The sequence below is a fragment of the Ochotona curzoniae genome, unplaced genomic scaffold, assembly GCF_017591425.1.
Source record: "Ochotona curzoniae isolate NIBS_2020 unplaced genomic scaffold, NIBS_Ocur_1.0 scaffold_2453, whole genome shotgun sequence".
Taxonomy (NCBI): domain Eukaryota; kingdom Metazoa; phylum Chordata; class Mammalia; order Lagomorpha; family Ochotonidae; genus Ochotona; species Ochotona curzoniae.
This window is the reverse complement of record NW_024467094.1, coordinates 15,153,903-15,173,792: the sequence shown is the minus strand read 5'-3', so window position 1 is coordinate 15,173,792 and position 19,890 is coordinate 15,153,903. Positions and strand designations below refer to the sequence as shown.

At 39.1% G+C, this 19,890-nt stretch overlaps 1 protein-coding gene across 4 annotated transcripts in view; it reads right to left on the bottom strand.

Moving 5' to 3' along the window:
- Positions 1-19,890, bottom strand: part of NF1 (neurofibromin 1) — a 231,966-nt gene that overhangs the window by 26,119 nt on the left and 185,957 nt on the right. For all 4 annotated transcript variants that reach the window (XM_041001779.1, XM_041001781.1, XM_041001780.1 and 1 more), the window contains 12 exons: positions 18,185-18,378; positions 16,219-16,359; positions 15,777-16,056; positions 15,112-15,326; positions 14,764-14,825; positions 14,507-14,621; positions 13,896-13,997; positions 12,129-12,269; positions 10,573-10,699; positions 7,916-8,047; positions 6,681-6,816; positions 5,011-5,168 (listed from right to left, as the gene is read on the bottom strand). In XM_041001779.1, the coding sequence (XP_040857713.1) occupies positions 5,011-5,168; positions 6,681-6,816; positions 7,916-8,047; positions 10,573-10,699; positions 12,129-12,269; positions 13,896-13,997; positions 14,507-14,621; positions 14,764-14,825; positions 15,112-15,326; positions 15,777-16,056; positions 16,219-16,359; positions 18,185-18,378 (1,803 nt within the window). The remainder of the gene's footprint in view (positions 1-5,010; positions 5,169-6,680; positions 6,817-7,915; positions 8,048-10,572; positions 10,700-12,128; positions 12,270-13,895; positions 13,998-14,506; positions 14,622-14,763; positions 14,826-15,111; positions 15,327-15,776; positions 16,057-16,218; positions 16,360-18,184; positions 18,379-19,890) is intronic.

Genomic DNA, 19,890 nt, shown 5'->3' with positions numbered 1-19,890 from the left:
TCGATCTTTCTCTTTCTGTAAATCTGCCTTTACAATAAAAATAAATCTTTTTTTTTAAAAAAAAAACCATTAATTAATTAAGTTGAAAGGCAAATGTGTAGTATCAGAGGACTGAGAGACAGAAATAGAGTGTGAGAGAAATAGAATGTTCTGTCAGCTGAGTCACTCTGCAATGGCTGTGACAGCTGGGGCTGGGTCAGAACAAAGCTGGGTACCAGGAAGCCCATCTGGGTCTCCCATATGAGTGGCTATCATTTACTATTTTCCAAGGCACATTAGCAGGAAGCCAGGTGGGAAGTGAAGCAACTAGGAACCAAACCCTCACTCTGATACAGAATGCTGGCATCACGAGCATTAGCTAAACTCACTGCCACAATAATGGCTTCTTTCTTGTTCTTTTTAAAAGATTTTTTTTTTTTTTGAAATTTTACTGAAAAGTCAGATATACAGAGGAGGAGAGACAGAGAGGAAGATCTCCTGTCCGATGATTCACTCTTCAAGTGACCACAACGCCCGGAGCTGCACTGATCTGAAGCCAGGAGCTACGAACTTCCTCCAGGTCTTCCATGTGGGTGCAGGATCCTAAGACTTTGGGCCTTCCTTGACTGCCTTCCCAGGCCACAAGCAGGGAACTGGATAGGAAGTGGGGCCACTGGGATTAGAACCGGTGCCAGCCTGGGATCCCAGTGCATTCAAGGCAAGGACTTTAGCTGTTAGACCACTGCACCAGGCTCTAAAACAATGGTTTCTAATAGTATTCTTTTCTAAAAAATCAGATCTGGGGGGGCCCGGCGCGGTGGCGCAGTGGTTAAGGTCCTCGCCTTGCACACCCGGGATCCCATATGGGCGCCGGTTCTATCCCGGCAGCCCCGCTTCCCTTCCAGTTCCCTGCCTGAGGCCCGGGAAGGCAGTCGAGGACGGCCCAAAGCTTTGGGACCCTGCACCCGCGTGGGAGACCCGGAATAGGCTCCTGGCTTTGGATTGGTATAGTATTGGCCGTTGTGCTCACTTGGGGAGTGAATCATCGGATGGAAGATCTTCCTCTCTGTCTCACCTCTCTGTATATCCGCCTTTCCAATAAAAAAAAAAAAATCAGATCTGATTTTTCATTATCATATAATCTGACAACTGAACCGTGAGGAGTATATCAACTTCAAATATGAAAAATAAATAATTAATTAGTCATATAAAGAAATTAACAATAGGCATTAATATCGAGGTCAAACAAGGTAGCCTGAGAGGCTGTTGTGCCAAGAAGACACTGCAGTTTAGTGATCAGTCCCAGGCTCCATGGGTGGAGATCCAGCTAGAATAAAAACTGAAAACTCAGGTTTTCTATAAAACCAGTTTTGCCCTCACTGTCTTTCTCACTATTGTATTTCCTCTTTCTTCCTGGGAGATCTCCTTCCACTCAAATAGCTCCAACTACTTAACAGCTGATCAATTCTAAGGTGCCACTTACTTGCTTCTCTCTTTCTGAATTCCATACACATCTTACCATTTCTCTTGGATATGCATTTCTAGATATCTTGAGGGAGTTTCAACTACATTACTAACCGATGTGCATCAAGCATGTATTATAAAAACGCTGGTCTTATTCCCTGTGAGAGGAATCACTGTGCAGCCAGCTTTGAAGCTGGAGGTTTTTTTTTTTTTAAGATTTATTTTTTATTGTTATTCGAAAGCGGATATTCAGAGAGAAGAGACAGAGGAAGATCTTCCGTCCGATGATTCACTCCCCAAGTGAGCGCAATGGCCGATGCTATGCCAGTCCGAAGCCAGGAGCCTCTTCCAGGTCTCCTGCGCAAGTGCAGGGTCCCAAAGCTTTGGGCCGTCCTCGACTGCTTTCCCAGGCCACATGCAGGGAGCTGGATGGGAAGCAGGGCTGCCAGGATTAGAGGACCTTAACCACTTGTGCCACCATGCCGGGCCCAAAGCTGGAGTTTAAGGACACCCTTCACAGCCTTCTCCTTCTACCTGCATGCTAGCAAGTCAGGCACAAAGTCATGCCCATTCTGTATCAGAGAAGTAATCCAAACCTGACTGCTCTCCATCCTCCCAAACCTGTGCAGATCTAAAAATCATTATCATTGTTATTATTTTTTACAGATTTATTTATTTTTACTAGAAAGTAAGATTTTACAGAGAGAAGGAAAGACAGGAAGATTTTTCCATCTGCTAGTTAGTTCACTCCCCAACTGGCTGCAATGGCCAGAGCTCATCTGATCTGAAGCAAGGAGCCAGGAGCTTCTTCTGGATTTCCCACATGGGTGCAGGGTCCCAAGGTTTCGGGCCATTGTCCACTGAACTCCCAGCCACAAGCAAAGAGCTGGAAGGGAAGAACGGAAGTGGAGCAGCCAGGACGTGAACTGGCAGCCATACGGGATCCCAGTGCATGCAAGGCAAGAATATACCCATTAGGCTATGGGACAGTGCCAGAAACAAACAAACAAACAAACAAAACAACCCCCCAACATTGTTATTATTTTTTTTCCCTGGAATTGCTGTGTCAATCACTTACATGCTCTTCCTCAACAAAAGCCTCCTTTTATTTCTCCACACTATCACCAGAAAAATTGAACAAAAAATAAACTAGGTTCTGTTCTTCCCCTTGCATATCTCTGCTGGATACACATTAAGGCTCTATCTTTTAACATGACATGCATAGTCTATTATAATTGAATTCCAATCTCTCCTTGGCCTCCTCATTTCCTTCCCTATTCCCTATGATCTACTGTTAATTACTTTCCTAACTGTTTTAATTCATGCTGTTCTCTCTCTTGGATGTATACACTTCCTTATCCTGTGTTTACCCTGCAAACAAGTAATAAATCTTCAAGATCCAGCTCACATGTTACCTCCTCTCTGCAATCTGTCCTAATGCCCCCTACCAACACACAACATGCTAGTTTTGCCTAGGAAATGTCACTGTAACCAGTTGGTTGTGGCTGAGTAAATCTCAGCCACCAGACTAGAAGGGGCAGAAACCAAAGCATTTTCACCTACCACACAGGGCGAATGAGTTCAATACTGCATTTCTCTGAGGCTATTTTTCTACTTACAGTTTCCTGGACACAAAAATCCAGAATTACAAAACACAAAATAACCAGGAAACTCCTAGGTGATTACTTATCGTAAAGTATTAACAGAAAGAAACCTAAACAAAAGGTAGCAGACTAGGTGACAAATTACAGTGACTAGCATTTGTGACTTCGGTTTCCTCTGTGTTGCCTGTTCACTAACATTCTTTTTTTTTTTTTTAAGGTTTATTTATTTTCATTGGAAAGTCAGATTTACAGACAAGGAGAGACAGAGAGAAAGATCTTCCACCCTCTGGTTTATTCCCCAAGTAGCTGCAATGGCCAGAGCTGAGCCAATCTGAAGTCAGGAGCCTGGAGCTTCTTTGGGGTTCTCCCACACAGGCACAGGGTCCCAAGCCTTTGGACCATCATCTTCTTTGAGGCCATCCTCAACTTCCCTCCCAGGCCACAAGCAGGGAGCTGGAAGGGAAGTGGAACAGCTGGGATACGAACCGGTGCCCATATGGGATCCTGGCACAAGCAAGGCGAGGACTTCAGCCACTCGGCTACTGTGCCAGGCCCACTAACGTTCTTTTACATACACATTTTCCTAATATTATCTCAAGATACTTAAATTTGCTGCACTGACAACAGAAAGCCACAGAATCATTCACAGTGGTGGTTGTTCAGTATCTTCTAGTAGCAATGAAAATTTAGCTAATGGGATAGCTCTGCATTTTCTCTGTGGGCAAGATGGAATCACATGTCTCTTTTCTTCATTTACTTTCAGTTATTGAAACAGGGAAGGGTTTCTTGGCATTTTACATGTCCTTCTCATAGACAAACATTGATGTTATTGAGCAATCTTTTTTTAAGATTTATGTATTTTTATTGAAAAGATAGATTTCACAGAGAGAAGGAGAGACAGAAAGATTTTGTTGTCAGTTCACTCCCCAAGTGGCTACAATGGCTGGAGCTGAGCTGATCCAAAGCCAGGAGCCAGGAGCTTCTTCCCAGTCTCCCATGCGGGTGCAGGGTACCAAGGCTTTGGGCCATCACCTCCCTTTTTCCCAGGCCACAAGCAGGAAGCTGGATGGGAAGTGGAGCACCTGGGACATGAACTAGCACTCATTTGGGATCCTGGTGCACACAAGGTGAGAATTTAGCTCCTGAGCCTTTGCACCAGGCCCTTGAGCAACCTTTCCAGAATCACATCTTCTTTAAGAAACTGAAAAGTATATTGTGTTTTCAGTTTTTTCAAAGAAAATACCACAAACACTATTAGTGTAACTTCATACTATTCGAGAGTATTTTACTCTCAAGTGATAATTTATGGAAGTATTTTATCATCAATGACTCTAGCAGGTCTCTTCCTGTCTTGCAAGTCTTAAGCATCCTACTCCTGTTTCCTGTTGCCCAGCGAAGTAGGAGAAACCAAGGAGGGCCATAATATTCCGACTAAGAATCCCTGTCTGTTACAAGATCTAATTCTTATCACAATTGGTTTGGTTAACTAATCCACCAAACTCTTGGCTTCAAAAACTTTTACAGCAAAAACAAAAACTTTGAGGTTGGCACTGTGGTGCAACAAGTTGAGTTTTTGCCTGTAATATTGGCATCCCATGTCATAGCTAGTTCAAGTCTTCTTGGTGGCTCCACTTTTGATGCACTCCTTGTTAAAAAACCTGGAAAGCCGCAGAAGATGGGTTCTGGCCACCCATGTAGGAGACTTGGATGGAGTTCCCGGTTCCCAGCTTCACCCTGGCCCATCTCTGACTTTGTGACCAATTAGGGAGTGAACTTCTGGAAGGGAGATTTCTCTGTCTGTTCCTTTCTCTCTGTAACTCAGTCTTTCAAACAAGTAAATCTTTGACCAACAACAGAAACAGAAAACTGATAAACCTGAACAATATCCAAGTCATTTTCTAAGTGTAAGTATCTCACCACTTAAAAAAGCAATGAAAAGAACTTGTACATAATTTCAACTGACCAAGCAATTTCTTAGTATTGGCCTGAGAAGGCTGCCCCATATCCAAGCTCATGGATTTCCTGGCTCGTGGACTGGTCTGCCCAACAGTTGGGTAGGTGGCTGTCAGATGCCCTTCAGAACCTTTGGGAGAAGACCATGGCTGATTCTCTTTCAGAGTCCTAAGAGATTTAAACAAATCAGAACTGGTTAACATGGTTATAAATGCAACCACTGTTTGTCCCTTCTAGGTGGCTGTCTTTTTTTCCCACTAATAATAGCTGATTTTAAAACAACACTTAATAGTTTTTGCAGTAAAAACTCAGTGTATTCATAGAAGTGAATACAATGGTGACTCTTGCCATTGTATTTTGTATCTAGTAGATACTCACCAGAGGTTGAACAGAATGTTGAACAGTTCTGCACTAGTGTTTAAAAATTATTTTTAAGTTGAAAAATAGAAAAAACTGTATATATTTATGCTGTGTAACATATTATGAAATATGCATACATTCTGGAATGGCTAAATCAAGCTAAGTACCATATGTATTATCTCATAAACTTATCATTTATTTGTGGTAAGCACAATGAAAATGTATCCCCTGAACAATTTTCAAGTACAGAATACATCTTCTATTAACTATAGCCACCATATAGTATAACAGACCTGGTGAATTCACTGTATTGCCTTTTAAATCAAGGAAAATCAAGTCAAAATAGGCCACTGTATTGGATTCAAAACCCAGAAAATCAGGAGCGGGTCTTTAACGTGGAAGATATGTAGCCTGTATCCCATAGTGGGTTACCTGGGATGGATATGTGGTTCAGCCTCCTGGCTCCAGTAGCCTGTTAATGCAGACCCTGGGAGACAGTGATGATGGCTAAGGTAACCGGGTTCCTGCCACCCATGTGGGTGCCCTGGACTGAGTTCCTGGCTCCCACCTTTGGCTCCAGGGCTGTCCTGATAATTGTGGATATTGATGGGTGAACCAAGAGATGGGAGCTCTCTATCTTTCCTTCTTGGTGAGAAATACAGAAATTGTTCAAATTAATACACTCTATATACAGAATACTACTTTTGTATGTTTAACACAATACCGAAAGATATGCCGGTTTAATCGAAAATATAAACATCTCCCAAATTATATAATTATACAGTTTCTCCAAGTTATAACAAAAAATATGCTACCTGAAATCATGTACAAGTTGACATAACTCGATTATTTTTATTCCAAATCTGTACTACAGAAAACTTTAAAAATTTCAGTGTGATGTGCATAAATATACAAATGTGCTGGTATATACATGTTCTTATAAATCTGTATGAAGCTTAGTTTCCATTATTAAGCACTTAATGTTGCTTATAGTTCACTATAGTTCATGTTAGTTTTTGGTTAAAAAATTTAATACTTTCAAGATCACATTCTTTATCATTGAGCAATTCTGTGGTTAACAGACGTCAGCTAATGTAAACATTAGTACCCTTAGACTAGAACAAGAAGGTGGTAACTTTCCTACTACTAACAGACATGCAATACTGTACATTTACAGAGTGCTGTGATTCATATTCTTCCTCAATCATCTCCACATTTCTTCTAAACAACTTACTGGATCACCCTGATATTTGGCTTCATTAGCATAGAAAGTTGAAATCCGATTATAGTTATACAACATGGGAGAGTAAGTCCACTTACCTGTAGCTGGGATCACCATGATGAATGGGGTATGTGTCCATAGGAACATTCTCCATTGAAATATCAGTAAAAAGAAGTGACTGTCTGTGTTTTAAGCTGAAACGACCTCGAACCTCCTCAGACACTGTGAGTAAAGCTAAATGGAAAGAGGGCAAATTTAACAAATAATGAGTTTGACTTCAAACAGGATATATTTCTCATAATCTAGAAAAGATAATACCTCTTAATAGTGCATATAAACAGCCCTAGACAGTGTGAGGTTTAAAGCTTAAGTCAGACTTGTTTACCTGGAAAGGCTTACATTGTATACAAACATGAGATACACCAGAGTTTTAATAAGTACCTTATATTTTTCAAGAGCTTTAATGTACATTTGATCTTTTTTTTTTTTTTTGCATTTCATTTTATGACATAGTTTCATAGGCTCTGAGGTTCCCCCAAACCCTCCCTGTGTCCTCCCTCCATGGTGGATTACTCCACCTTATTGCAATATTACAGTTCAAATCCAGTCTTGTTTCTTTCATTGCAAGCATGAATGTACATTTGATCTTAACATACACAGAGTACACAGGGGAGGCATTGATAAGCCCACTGAGGCATTACATGATTTGCTCAACATCACATGGTTCCAACAAAAAGTGTTGCTCACATTCAAGTTTGTGAAACCAAGAGTCAGTACTTTGCATGGAACAATTATATTCATTAAGTATACTGTATATCCCTGCTAAATGTTGCTGAGCAGAGAAACAAAAATCAGATAAAAGTCAACAGGAAAGATTTAATGGGATGGTGGGGATGATAAAATGGCATAAGGAATGAATACTGAAGATGCAGAAAGTCACTTGGAGAAGATGGCAATATGATTGGTTTAAAATAAGAATAAGGCTTGATCAGAAACTGAGACAGAGGGGACAGAAAAGGGAGGGTGGCTTAAAAACTCAGGACGCTATCCTGAGATGCTCAACTTCTGTGCCAGACAATAGTTACTTATTATAGTATTTTACACTAAAAATGCAAGGGGAATATTTCAGATTTTAGCACCATTTCTTTCATAAGGAAAACTGTTCAGGCAGAACTTTTAAAAATTTTGAACACCAGCAAAGGACTCAGACTATGAACTCTTTATCCTCTCAAAGCAGCCTGCGGAGGGTCTATAGATATTTGGAAATTCTTAGAAAAAAAAAATCTTAGAAATAGATGTTATAAGATTAACTAAATCTATTCCGTGTTTTTACCTGCTAAGTAAGCCACACTCTGAGTATTCACCTCAAATTTGTCACAGTTTCTGTGTTTGTTAACCAAAGTTAGTAGTGTATGCAAAATTCGGACTGTTCTTGCAACAATAGCAGGTGAAGGATGTCTGTAGCCTACAAGGGAAAAAGAAATTAAAACAAGTCAGTTATTTTGTGATTAGCAATTTTTCAAGAAAAATAATATGAGATAATTTCTGCCTGCCCAAAACAGCCACCTGGAAAGGTAAAACTCCCGTGTGGCTAATTAGTTACATGTAGGATTAAGTTAAAATGTGTAGAATACAATGAAGCTCCCTGAAACTCTAAGGTTCCCCAGGGAGAAGAAAATGAGGAAAGAAAATAATATTTTAGACCTTCCATCCCCTCTGGAGTGCAGGGATTTAGATGCAGACACACGCACATTCTCTTTCTTTCTCTGAGACTATGGTTCTATTTCTTTCTTGTTCTTTTTTTTTTTTCCCCCAAGATTTTTTTTTTTTTTCCATTGGAAGGTCAGATATAGAGAGGAAGAAAGACAGAGAGGAAGATTCTCCATGATTCACTCTCCAAGTGACCACAATGACCGGTGCTATGCTGATTTGGAGCCAGGAGCCAGGAACCTCCTTTAGGTCTCCCATGTGGGTGCGGGGTCCCAAGGCTTTGGGCTGTCCTCAATTGCTTTCCCAGGCCACAAGCAGGAAGCTGGATGGGAAGTGGAGCTGCCAGGACAGGAACCAGTGCCCATATGGGATCCCGGTATGTGGAAGGTGAGGACTTTAGCTGCTTGGCTACCACGCCGGGCCCTACAGTTCTGTTTCTTAAAATTCCTTTTATATGGGCCCGGTGCGGTGGCGCAGTGGTTAAGGTCCTCACCTTGCACGCCCGGGATCCCATATGGGCGCCGGTTCTATCCCAGAAGCCCCGCTTCCCTTCCAGCTCCCTGCCTGTGGCCCAGGAAAGCAGTCGAGGACGGCCCAAAGCTTTGGGACCCTGCACCCGCGTGGGAGACCCGGAAGAGGCTCCTGGCTTCGGATTGGCATAGTATCGGCGGTTGCGCTCACTTGGGGAGTGAATCATCGGACGGAAGATCTTCCTCTCTGTCTCTCCTCCTCTGTATATCCGCCTTTCCAATAAATTAAAAAAAAAAAAAGAAATCTAAAAAATGCCTTTTATAAAATTAAAACACTAATGACAAAGGGAGTATGTGTGTGTGTTCTAAGTGTCCAAAAAATAGGGTTAATCAGAGGATAAGTTTGACCTCCTACTAGCTTTTAAACACTAATGTTGCTCTATTTTAGAATAGGGGATTTCAATACTGAATATATTTGGTGTTCTTTCACAAACACAGAATAAGCAGATCACTCCCAGCTGCAACCCCTCCTCGTGGAATCCTGAACAGAGTGTAGCTGCTGTTGCATGTACAATCTCTATTCCCTTTACAGATTAAAACTCCTTTTTTTTTTTTTTTGGAAATTTCATTAGAAGGTGAAATTAAATGTATATGTTTCCAGTTGCAGGCATATACATATATACACCAGTTAAACTCTGGAGGGACAGGGCAGACCTTTAGCCTAGTGGTTAAGATGCTGATCTCCTGACTTCAGCTTCCTGCTTATGCGGACCCTAGGAGGTAGGGGTAATGGCTGAAGTAACTGGGTCTCTGCCACCTCGGTGAATGACCTGCACTGAGCTACTGGCTTCCAGCTTCGTTCTGTCAGGCCTAGTCACTACAGGCATTGGGAGAGTAAACCAGAAGATGGTAGTGCTCTGTCTCTCTTTGTCCCTAAAATAACTGAAGTATACAGATCTCCAGGCTTTCTCAAGCCCAAGAACAATGTAAATTAATACAAAGCTGTAGACTTAAGCCTTACTTTAACATCACTTTGTCAAAGACACACCACTACATGATGTCCCTGTTAGCCATGATCTCCTGCTATGACTGCCCCATTTTAATAAGCCAAAGCTACAAGCTATAGAGTCAGCAAGGGGATTAAGGCCAGGCTAAGAAGTGATCAAACTCTGAGGAACAACTGAAGATCACTGACTATATGCAACACAGAACTTTGGAAGAGTGAGGGTATGGTACCACAAAGGTGAGGCTCCATGGAGTTTAATAATGGTATTGATCCACTGAAAACAAAGTGAGCTGAAGAAAATATTTTCCAGGTATAAGTTCATCATATGAATTCAATGACTTATGTTCATATTTGCTAACCAGTAAGACACTTTAAGTACACTTACTAAGAGTATAGCAATTAAGTTGAATACTTATGCATTTCATAAGAATCAACTATTGCATTTTTAATGAAATCTGATATTTGCCATGGGAATTAGACTCTTAAAACATACACTGAATAAAATACAACTCATTGAGACATACAATTTGAATTAAAATAATTGAGCAAAATATTTCAGCTTCTTTCATAAAACAACTTATTTTAGTTACAAAAGCCGGGGCTGGGCCAGCCTGAAGCCAGGAATCCAAAGATGTGTCCAGGACTCCGACATGGGTATCAGAGACTCAAATACTTAAGCCATTTCTTGCTGCTTCCTGGGTGCTCAGTCGCAGGAAGCTGGGTCAGAAGAGGAGCCAAGACTCCAAACCAAACACTGCAAAAAACCCTGCAGCAAACAGCCTCCTAAAATATCCTGACACACACCTTTTAAGAGGTGTCCAACTAGTGCAAAGTTAAAGTTGGAGTTGAAATTGAGTCCAACAAAATGATCCATTTGTTTGCAGTGCCATTCCAGAGGATTCCGGATTGCCATAAATACTTCTTCGGGGCTCTAGAAAGACAACCAAAACAATGGTTAACGAGGTTCACACAGAATATTTTCAGGATCGCTTACTAGTTTTTGTGTTCAACATGATAAGAAATCCTTTCAACTGAGATAAATATTATTAGGTTTCTTAGAGAAAATCACTGAACATTTAAGGTAACAGAAATGAAATAGTATAAGAATGTTAGGCATTTAGACAAGATGGTGCAAGACGAAACTGCATTTACAAAGCAGTTTCTGCTTTCTGCTATCTTTAACAAACTTTATGAGCTCTAACTCCTAGCACCTTGGGAGACTTGGGAGTTAATAACAGAACCCCTACTAGGATTTTCTGGCTATCACAATGCCAAGGAAGACACTACTAAGAAACAAATACTTCATTTGCAAAAATTCTTAATAACACTTAATAGGTATGTATGACTCTGACTAACACTGTCCTGTGACAGCTTCAGAAAACAGAAAAGGAACTAGGAAAGGGGAGTTCTAGCCTCAAACCAAACATACAAATATGGTCAAGTTACTGAACTTCTGTATTATTTTCTATTGTGTAGAATGGAGGTCTGACTGATGAACTTGAAGATAATGTCTGTCCCTTCACTTCTGCGTACTCTTCCCAGACCATCAGTTGTTTGGGTCCACACTATGTTTTGCAGAATGAACAAATACTGCTCAGACCAAGCACTTCACAGTTAAGCCATACTATTGTTCTTTCTTTGTTTCTGTAACTGGGTTAATTTACTTTAGGCAAATATCTTATCATATAAATATATGGCTTATCTTCAAAAAGAATTCCTTTCTTTTATCCTAGATGCTGCCACTTTTTCTTCAAAAGTGAAAGAAAAATAATTTCATACTGTTTTAATTTCCTCCTGTATACTCTATGAGTCAAAATCCAATCTCAATGAAGCTTGATAAATGTTCAAAGGAGTGTCAAATGTTGAAAGTGAGATAAGACAAAAGGAAAAAAATCTAGCAAAATTAAACACCCCAAATTTTTCTTTAGTTTCTCTAGCTTCCTCACTGGCTACTAATGAAATAGATTTTTTCATTAAGTGGCATTATTCAATAAAAATAAGCTTTCTTTTAGATTATTCCTTCATTTGTGAGATAGTGGGGGTAGAGAATGTTAACTTTTACCTTAGGGTTCTGAAAATCAAAAATAATGCCTGGTATGGTAGCTGCTATGAACAATATTATTTTTCCTATTTTTATTAGTGTATCAGTGCTTTTTCTGCTATTTTTACATGAAAAAATGCATATTAAAACCTAGGTTTTAATGAATTGGTAAGGAACTATAGTCACAATAAGTCACATTATAAAAATTTACACTTCAGTCAGTTATGGATCTCTTCTGTCTTTAAAAGAACCATCATAATAAAGAGGGAGGGGGTGCTCAGTGTGACTCATCTGGAAGTCCCAGGGAGAGCCTGCTGACCTTGTCATTAAATATCCGGAGACTGTCCAAGGTGTGCAGGTTCTGCTCCAGGAGTGCTGTGCCTGCTGAATACAAGTTGACCTCATCAAGCTGCAGCACAGCCACAGCAACCCAAAAGAGGGCTTTGTGCAGGGGCGAGTCCTGGCAAAGGAGACACAGGCCTGGTGAGGAACATGGACCATGGAAGAACCTCGTACCTACATACTACGGCATAAAACAGACATGCTACTTTCACCAAATCACCCATGGTTTCCCCCCTGGAAAGGCAGTATGTGAGTAAGTCCTCTGTCTTTTGTAAGAGTGAAGAATAAGACTCAAGCAGCTAGGCACACAGCTTCAGCATTTCCTTTGCTCTTTTTCCTAAATCTAGTCAACAAGGTTTGCTAATTCTTCAAGAGAAGTCTAAAGTCTATTTTGCATTTGCTATTTCTTTAGGAATGCTAATGACACTTTCTCTTGCTGACCTTTACTCTTTTGCCTCCAGCGTTTCCTTACTGTCATTCAGGATGCACTATACCAGCAGAATGCATATCACTTGTCTGGCAGAAAATGCTATGCTTCCAACCTCTTTTTTTCTGAAGAACGGTGAGAATTATATCAGTCCTGTCCAATCTTTGCAACCTTCCCTTTCTCCCGTCATTGTCCACCATCTCCGCATCACCCCAGCATTCTCCTTGCTCTTATTTTCACTTTTGTTGTTTCATCTTTTTCTCTACCTGCATCAACTCCTACCCATTTCTGAAGTTTAAATTCTACCCTTTCAGGGTTTTGTTACTCTTAACAGTAATCTGTCAGTGTCTTAAATTTAAACTATTTATTATTGGTTAGTCCATGGATTTCAGAGCCAGTCAGCCTTGACTGAGAACCCCCGCCTGACCTTTCATCAGGCAGGTAACACCAGGGGCATGTTACCTGGATCTCCTCAGTCTATTCTGATTTATTATATGGGGATAAGAGAACCATTTCTAGTAATTTCAGGTTAGGATGTTTGCAGACCACAAAACTCTACCAGGAACATAAACTCTTCTAATATTTGTATCCCTTTGAATTCAACTCACAGAAATAATAAAGCTTCAGGGCTGGAAAGTAACCTTAAATGATATTATCTAGTCTTAGTTTACCCATTTTATCCATGTAGAAACATGATGTTCACAAACACCATTGCTAAATGAGCACAGACCATCCTAAAGCAGGGACAATGTTATTTCACTCCTAAACAACATGCTCACTTAGTATCCAAATGCTTCTGACAAACAGATATACTTCTCCCACCTTTCCATTTTTCCATGGTAAAAATCACTAATACATCACTACCTACACATGCACTTTCCCACTCCTGAACTTTCACATCCACTCTGGAATGTGTGCGCCTTAAAGGCAGGGAAAATTGGCGCTTTACTCAGTGCTAGTGTAAGTTTAGCCCTTAGGGTAGTCCCTGATGCATAGCACATGCTCAATTAAAACCTTTTACTAGAAGAATTAAGAATACAGCATCTATCTCTCCTTTAAGAATGAAAAAAGAAATCTGCAAGCACTTGAGAACACACTCTCTAAACTTAGTTGTTCCCCATGGTAATTACTTCAAACAACTAAATTTCAGACAAGAGGCTTATGGATGGCTTTCTGTTTTCCTTTTGGTTGCCATATGGCTTTTCTGTTATAATTTGTTCTCAATCCATCTTATTGTCTGAATTGCTGCCAGGAAAGAAAATTATACTTAACATCAGTACCCAAAATGCATAAACTCTTTTTCAGCTCAATAATTACCTTATTAAGAAGTGGCTGTAATTTGGTTAGTGCTATTACTGTGGCTTCTATCAGAACTTGACTGTTGTAAGTATCAGGTCCTTTCAAGCAACTCTCAAGTGCCTTTTAGGGAACAGAATTCTTTATTTTAGTTTCATTGAAATAAAACATTAATGCTTAAACTGAATCTCAGAATCACCTCAGGAACAGTTACGTATTTAATGCCAGAATTATTTCCAATACTATGGTGATCTTGGAAGCTTGCTCAACGCACACTGGAACATTTGTGTATTCTAATGTCATAAATCAAGTAATACCACAGAAACTACAAACTACATAACTTTATGTAAGGGTCTGGCCTTAGCACCATATAACTATATGCTTTAAAAACTGGTAAAATATTAAGGTTAATTGCTTAGAAAAAGAGGCAAAATACTTATTTTCTTCTAAAGACATATTCTTTAGAGAAGGTTTCTTAATTACAATAATAATCAAAATCCACGTCTTAAAGGTTGAATAAACAACAGAAGGCATTTTTTTCAAATCCAAATTTAAATATAATTTTAAAGAAAAGAGGATATGTTTTATTATTTAGAAAACACAAGTAATTGGGAGAAGGAAGGGAGAGGTACCTTGCTAAGAATACGGATAATCTGCTTTATCTGGCCATGAGATACTCGTTTGCTAATACAGCCAAAGACAACAAGAGCTCTTGGTTGCAGAGATGGATTATACTGGAATGCAAATCTGCAATGAAAAGATCCCAGAAGCTTAGGAAAAATCTATGCTTATACACACTAAATAATAAATTAAAATACTGATTATGTAGTAATTTTATGTTTCCAACAATTCGCACATTTTTCAATTTTCTGTTCACTGTGGAACCTACCTTTGTGCTAGTTCTGTCCACTGGTCCAGCCACTTGCAAGTTGGAATGTCTCTCATACATGCCTAAAAAAAGGATACTCTGAATATATGTGGGATCTTTGTTCATGGAGAATGAATACTATTTTTAAACTAGTTTTCCATGAATGCCTTGAAGATCCTATGTATGTACATAAATGTTTTAAAAAAACATTCATTGAAATATAAACAAATAAATGATAGTTATGTCATCAGTAATAAATTCCATGAAAGTATTTTTATTTAAGCATCAGATGCAGAAAATAAAAGCAGAATAAACCAATACTAACTACTAAAGCAGACACTTAGTTTTGTATCATTTTGCCTTAGATACCTCCATGATCTCTAACAAAGCTTCTGTGACTGTTTCCAAGGATGTCAAAGCAAACGTTTCCCTCTCGTAGGAGCCAGGAGAGAAGGACCTGTCCCGGTAGCTGGAACGGAAAGCAATGACTGCGGCTGACTTGACTTTGCTAATGCCAAACAGCAAGTAGAACTTGGGTAATGAGAATTCTGTCAGACTGAGTCTCAGAACTTGCTTAGTCTCTTCTGTAAAAGAAAGAAAAAATAAGTAAAAACTTAAGCTGCTAATTTTTAACTTCTAAACTACCATGCTTCATTTTGAGTACAGTAAATTTAAATATCATCTAAAAATTACATAATCATGCTCCTTAAATTGAATTTACCAGATATTCTAGATGTAATATACTCGATAGATATTCCCCATTGAACCAAAAATCAGTACCAGTAAAACTGTCTACTTAAACCACGTGACAGCTACAAAAGGCTACATGACAAACGGGCATTATGTTACAGTTTCATATGGAATGAGAGTAATGTAATTTTTTCCCATGTTAACATTTCACATCATTATTACAGGTTTAAATTAAATCTTGGTGCTAAGGCACCATCATTAATAATAATATAATCTACATTAATTGGGTGAAATAAAGTAGAGAATAGAACTGGTGAAACACAAAAAATCATCCAGAAACTCACCACTGAACTGAAGCTGTGAACACGTACACAGGGAGTGGATGATGTTGATGACCAATCCATGCGTGGAAGCTCTCAGTGAGAGGGGACCTGTGGCCACTAAGAAAGTTACAACGTGAAAAAGGTAGGGGAGATGAGCGGCTACGTCCAGGGAATTGTTGAAGGACAGCATGAGCATGTAACGCGCTAAGATAGCAATATCATCCCACATCAGATGTTGTTCCAAGGTAGGAGTAGGAGACAAGCATGTCTTATCAATTATTTTGCACATCCTCCCAATAACCTGTAAAGGTAAACAATTTACAAATACATGAGACCAATAGTCTTATCATTAACAAATTTTAATTTAACTTTAAAACAACTAGTTAAAAACATAATTAGAAAAACTTCCTGATCATGAGACAGATATGTTATGCCACAGCCCAAAAGGCACAAGAGTGATTACCTTGCTTGAAACCAACTTCACGTTTCCAGAGGCCAAAGCTACAGCAGTGTCTGCCATCACCTCAGCTTTGATGGATCCCAAGCCACCGGTTGCACTGGTTTTGATGAAGCTGTCTAGCACAACGTCAAGTAGATCTGTAATCTAGTGCAAGAGGGAATATGTCTTAACATTTTTAAAGATTTATACATTTTATGGGAATAAGTGCCAGAGAAGGGGGGGGAGGGGAGAGTGAGTTCTTGCCTATTTTGGTTCAAGACATCCTCTTGTTCACTCCCTAAATGACCACAAGGAAACTGGAAGCATGGAGCCCCATCTGGGCTTCCTAAAAAGGGGGTGGCAGCCTAAGTACCTAAGCTATCCTCTGCCACTTTCCCAGGTGCATTATCAGGGAGCTAGATCAGAAGCAGAGCTGAGTCCAGTGTGATGGCTCAGTGGCTAAATCTTCTCTTTGCATGTGCTGGGATTTCATAAGGGCTCGGGTTCATATCCCGGCTGCTCTATTTCCTATTCAGCTCCCTGCTGGTAGCCTGGGAAAGCAATAGAAGATGGCCAGAGACCTTGAGACACTACGTATGTGGGAGACCAGGAAGAAGCTCCTGGCTCCTGGCTTTGGATCAGCTTAGCACTGACCATTGTGGCCACGTGGGGAATGAACCTGTGGATGGAACATCTTTATGTATCTCCTTCTCTCTGAATATCTGCCTTTCCAATAAAAAAGATTATGAAGAAGCAGAGCAGCTAGGATGCAAATCATCATTCAAATATGGGATGACAGGGTTATGAGTGGTTACCTAATTTGGTGTACCACAATGCTGGCCCCTGACTTAGTTTTTAAATCCCTCCACCAGCATAATTTCCAATTTAAAAATATTCAATGAATAGCCTAACCAATTTAAAGTTTATATGAAGCCTTCAAAATGCATTTTACAAACACTTATTAGTGAACATATCAAAGAATATTAGAAAAAGGATGAGGATATTCACTCAGTTTCTGCAGAAATTAAGAAATCGATATTCAAAATTTGAAATCCTCTACATATTGTCTTCATGCACTTGGCACAGTATCTTTGTGCTCCTTTAAAATAGTGAGGCTTGACCAACATAAAATATATTTTTTTAAAATACAGGAAGTGATAGGATTTATTTAAATCATACTAAAAACTTTTCCATGGTTATAAAATCAGATCCAAAGTCACCTAAAATTATTTGGAGGGAGTAGGCTTCTGTTGTAGCTGTTAGGATGTCCACCAAGACACTGGAATACTAACTTCATTTTCTGACTCCCAAATCCAGTTTCCTGTAAGTGTTGGCCCTGGGTGGTATGGATTGCTTGATTTCTGCCATCCGTCTGGGACACTTGGACTGAGTTCCCAGTTCCGGGTTTGGTCCTGACTCAGCCCTAGTCACTGTGGGCTTTTGGAGAGTGAATCAGTGAGAATGGGAGCTCTTTCCTGTCTTTTTCCCTCTCAAATTTAAATAAATAAATAAGAGCATTGTTTGAGTAAAGGTATTACTTCCTTAAATCATTACTTTAAATAAATACATTAACTCTTGACCGATAAAAAAGTTAACATTACTTATAACATTGGCATTCTGTACTAGAACCACAAATGAAGGAAGGTGTTCCAAATAAGAATAATAAATATTTATGGAAATTCATGGTGTACTGAATACATTCCAAAGAACTACTTATTAGAAATCACACCAGAATTCTATAGTTAATATCTATTTAACCATCTAGGGAAGATAGTTCTAAAAAACTCATTTTCCTCTGCCTCTGGGACAGTAATCAAACATTTAAAATTGTGAGTCTAATGAAGAGCTGTGTGGATGTCCATATATTTTACAGCTGGGGATGATTTTTTTCCCCCACAGCTATATTGCTGTCACCTAGCACAGTTCTTTGCATAGACAGTGCCTCAGAAATATCTGTGGCACTACATAAATATGTGTCCAAATTCAATACCTGCCCAAGGCTCCCCCATATTTTTGCTTGAATAGATGGGTACATCTGCTTCTCATTTATGGTCATTGTGATTAGCTTATCGAGAATAGCAGTAACTCTTTGTCGCTTGGCATCATCGTTATGCTTGCAAAAACGAACTAGGTTGGAAAGCCATGGAGTCATATATTCCAAACAGAGGTGTTTCAATTCAATACCTGGAAAAAAAAATACTATTAGCATACATGGTCAAGGCAAATCATGTAACAATGATTTCAATATAAAGATTGGAGGGGAAGGGTATAGGGTGAAGACCATTACCTAGAATCAGGCCTGGAGAAAAGAGACTTGGCAAATATAGGTTTGATGACAGAGGTGAAGAGAGGAAGCCTTGAAGAGAATAATTTTAAAAGCCGTAAGCCAATTTTTAAAAAGTTTTAAAATTTTTCTCCCTTTTAATAATTTATATTCTAGTTAAAAAAATTTGTTTTACTCTCATTGCAAAAGGAATATGTGGTATTCATACACAGTTTGATAAAAGCATCAGCAAGCAGTCAACGTGATCAGCTCATTTCTCTCCAGGCTTTTAAGTTTAAGTGGAGGTAACACACTTCTGTGTGCCTGGATAAGTAAGTGTACCACATCTCATCTCACCAAAAATTTTACTATGTATCAAGTATGTTCTAGGAAGTCTCTCATTATTACACCAAGATTATATTAACATTCCCTCAAAGCACTTTAACTTTTTATTTTGGAAAAGTTCAAATTTATAAGAAGACACAAAAATAGCAAAATTCCCTTATACATTTCACCTAGTTCCAAAAATCACTTTTTAAAGTTGTGGTAAAACATATATAACAAAAAATCTATCACCTTAGTCGCTTTCAAGCATACAGTCCAATGGCATTAAGTACTTTCATACTGTTGTATAACCATCACCATTTTTTATCTCTGGAATATTTTCATTTTACACACTGAAACTCTTTACTGATAATATTTTTAATGGCCTCACAGGATTCTAACATAAGAAGATCTAGTATTTTAATCAGTTTATTTGTCTTGATTTTTTTTTTCTATCATAATTAAAGTTCAAACCAGGAAAAGTCAATCTATGGCAAGCAAGGACTTCACAGTGCTACTTGCAGAGAAGGGACAGCAGTGACAGAGGGACCCCTGTAGACACGGGCAATGCTCTGCACCCCAATCTGGACAATCCTCTCGTGATGTCTCCACACAGAAGAGCTCAACAGACTGCTTATTTACAAACTGGGCACTTCTGTGAGTACAAAATACATCCCAGTTAAAACTATGTTATCCTAACATTAATTTCTTAGGATAAATTCTAAAAAGGAAAATCATGAGACCTAAAATTACGAACATTTTTAAGGACGAACATTTCTCGGTGTCTGCTTCCAAACTGCTTTCTAGAAAAACTGTCCTAGCTGACAGCACTAACTTTTTGCGAGTCTCAAAGCTGAAAATATTACTTCACTATTCTCTCAATTGGTGATTCTTACTGGTAGGCTTAGAACAGCAAAAAAATTCTTTTTAGCGTGACTAATGCATAGATAATTCACATTTATATGTTACTCTTTTATTTCTCTATAACTTCATGATTAAGAATAACAATCTTCTTACAGTTTCTCCAAATGTATTTTCTGTTTTTGACTTATGTTTCACTTTTGACTTTAACACTTGAAAACTCTGTTCAAGAAAATCTGTTCACCACT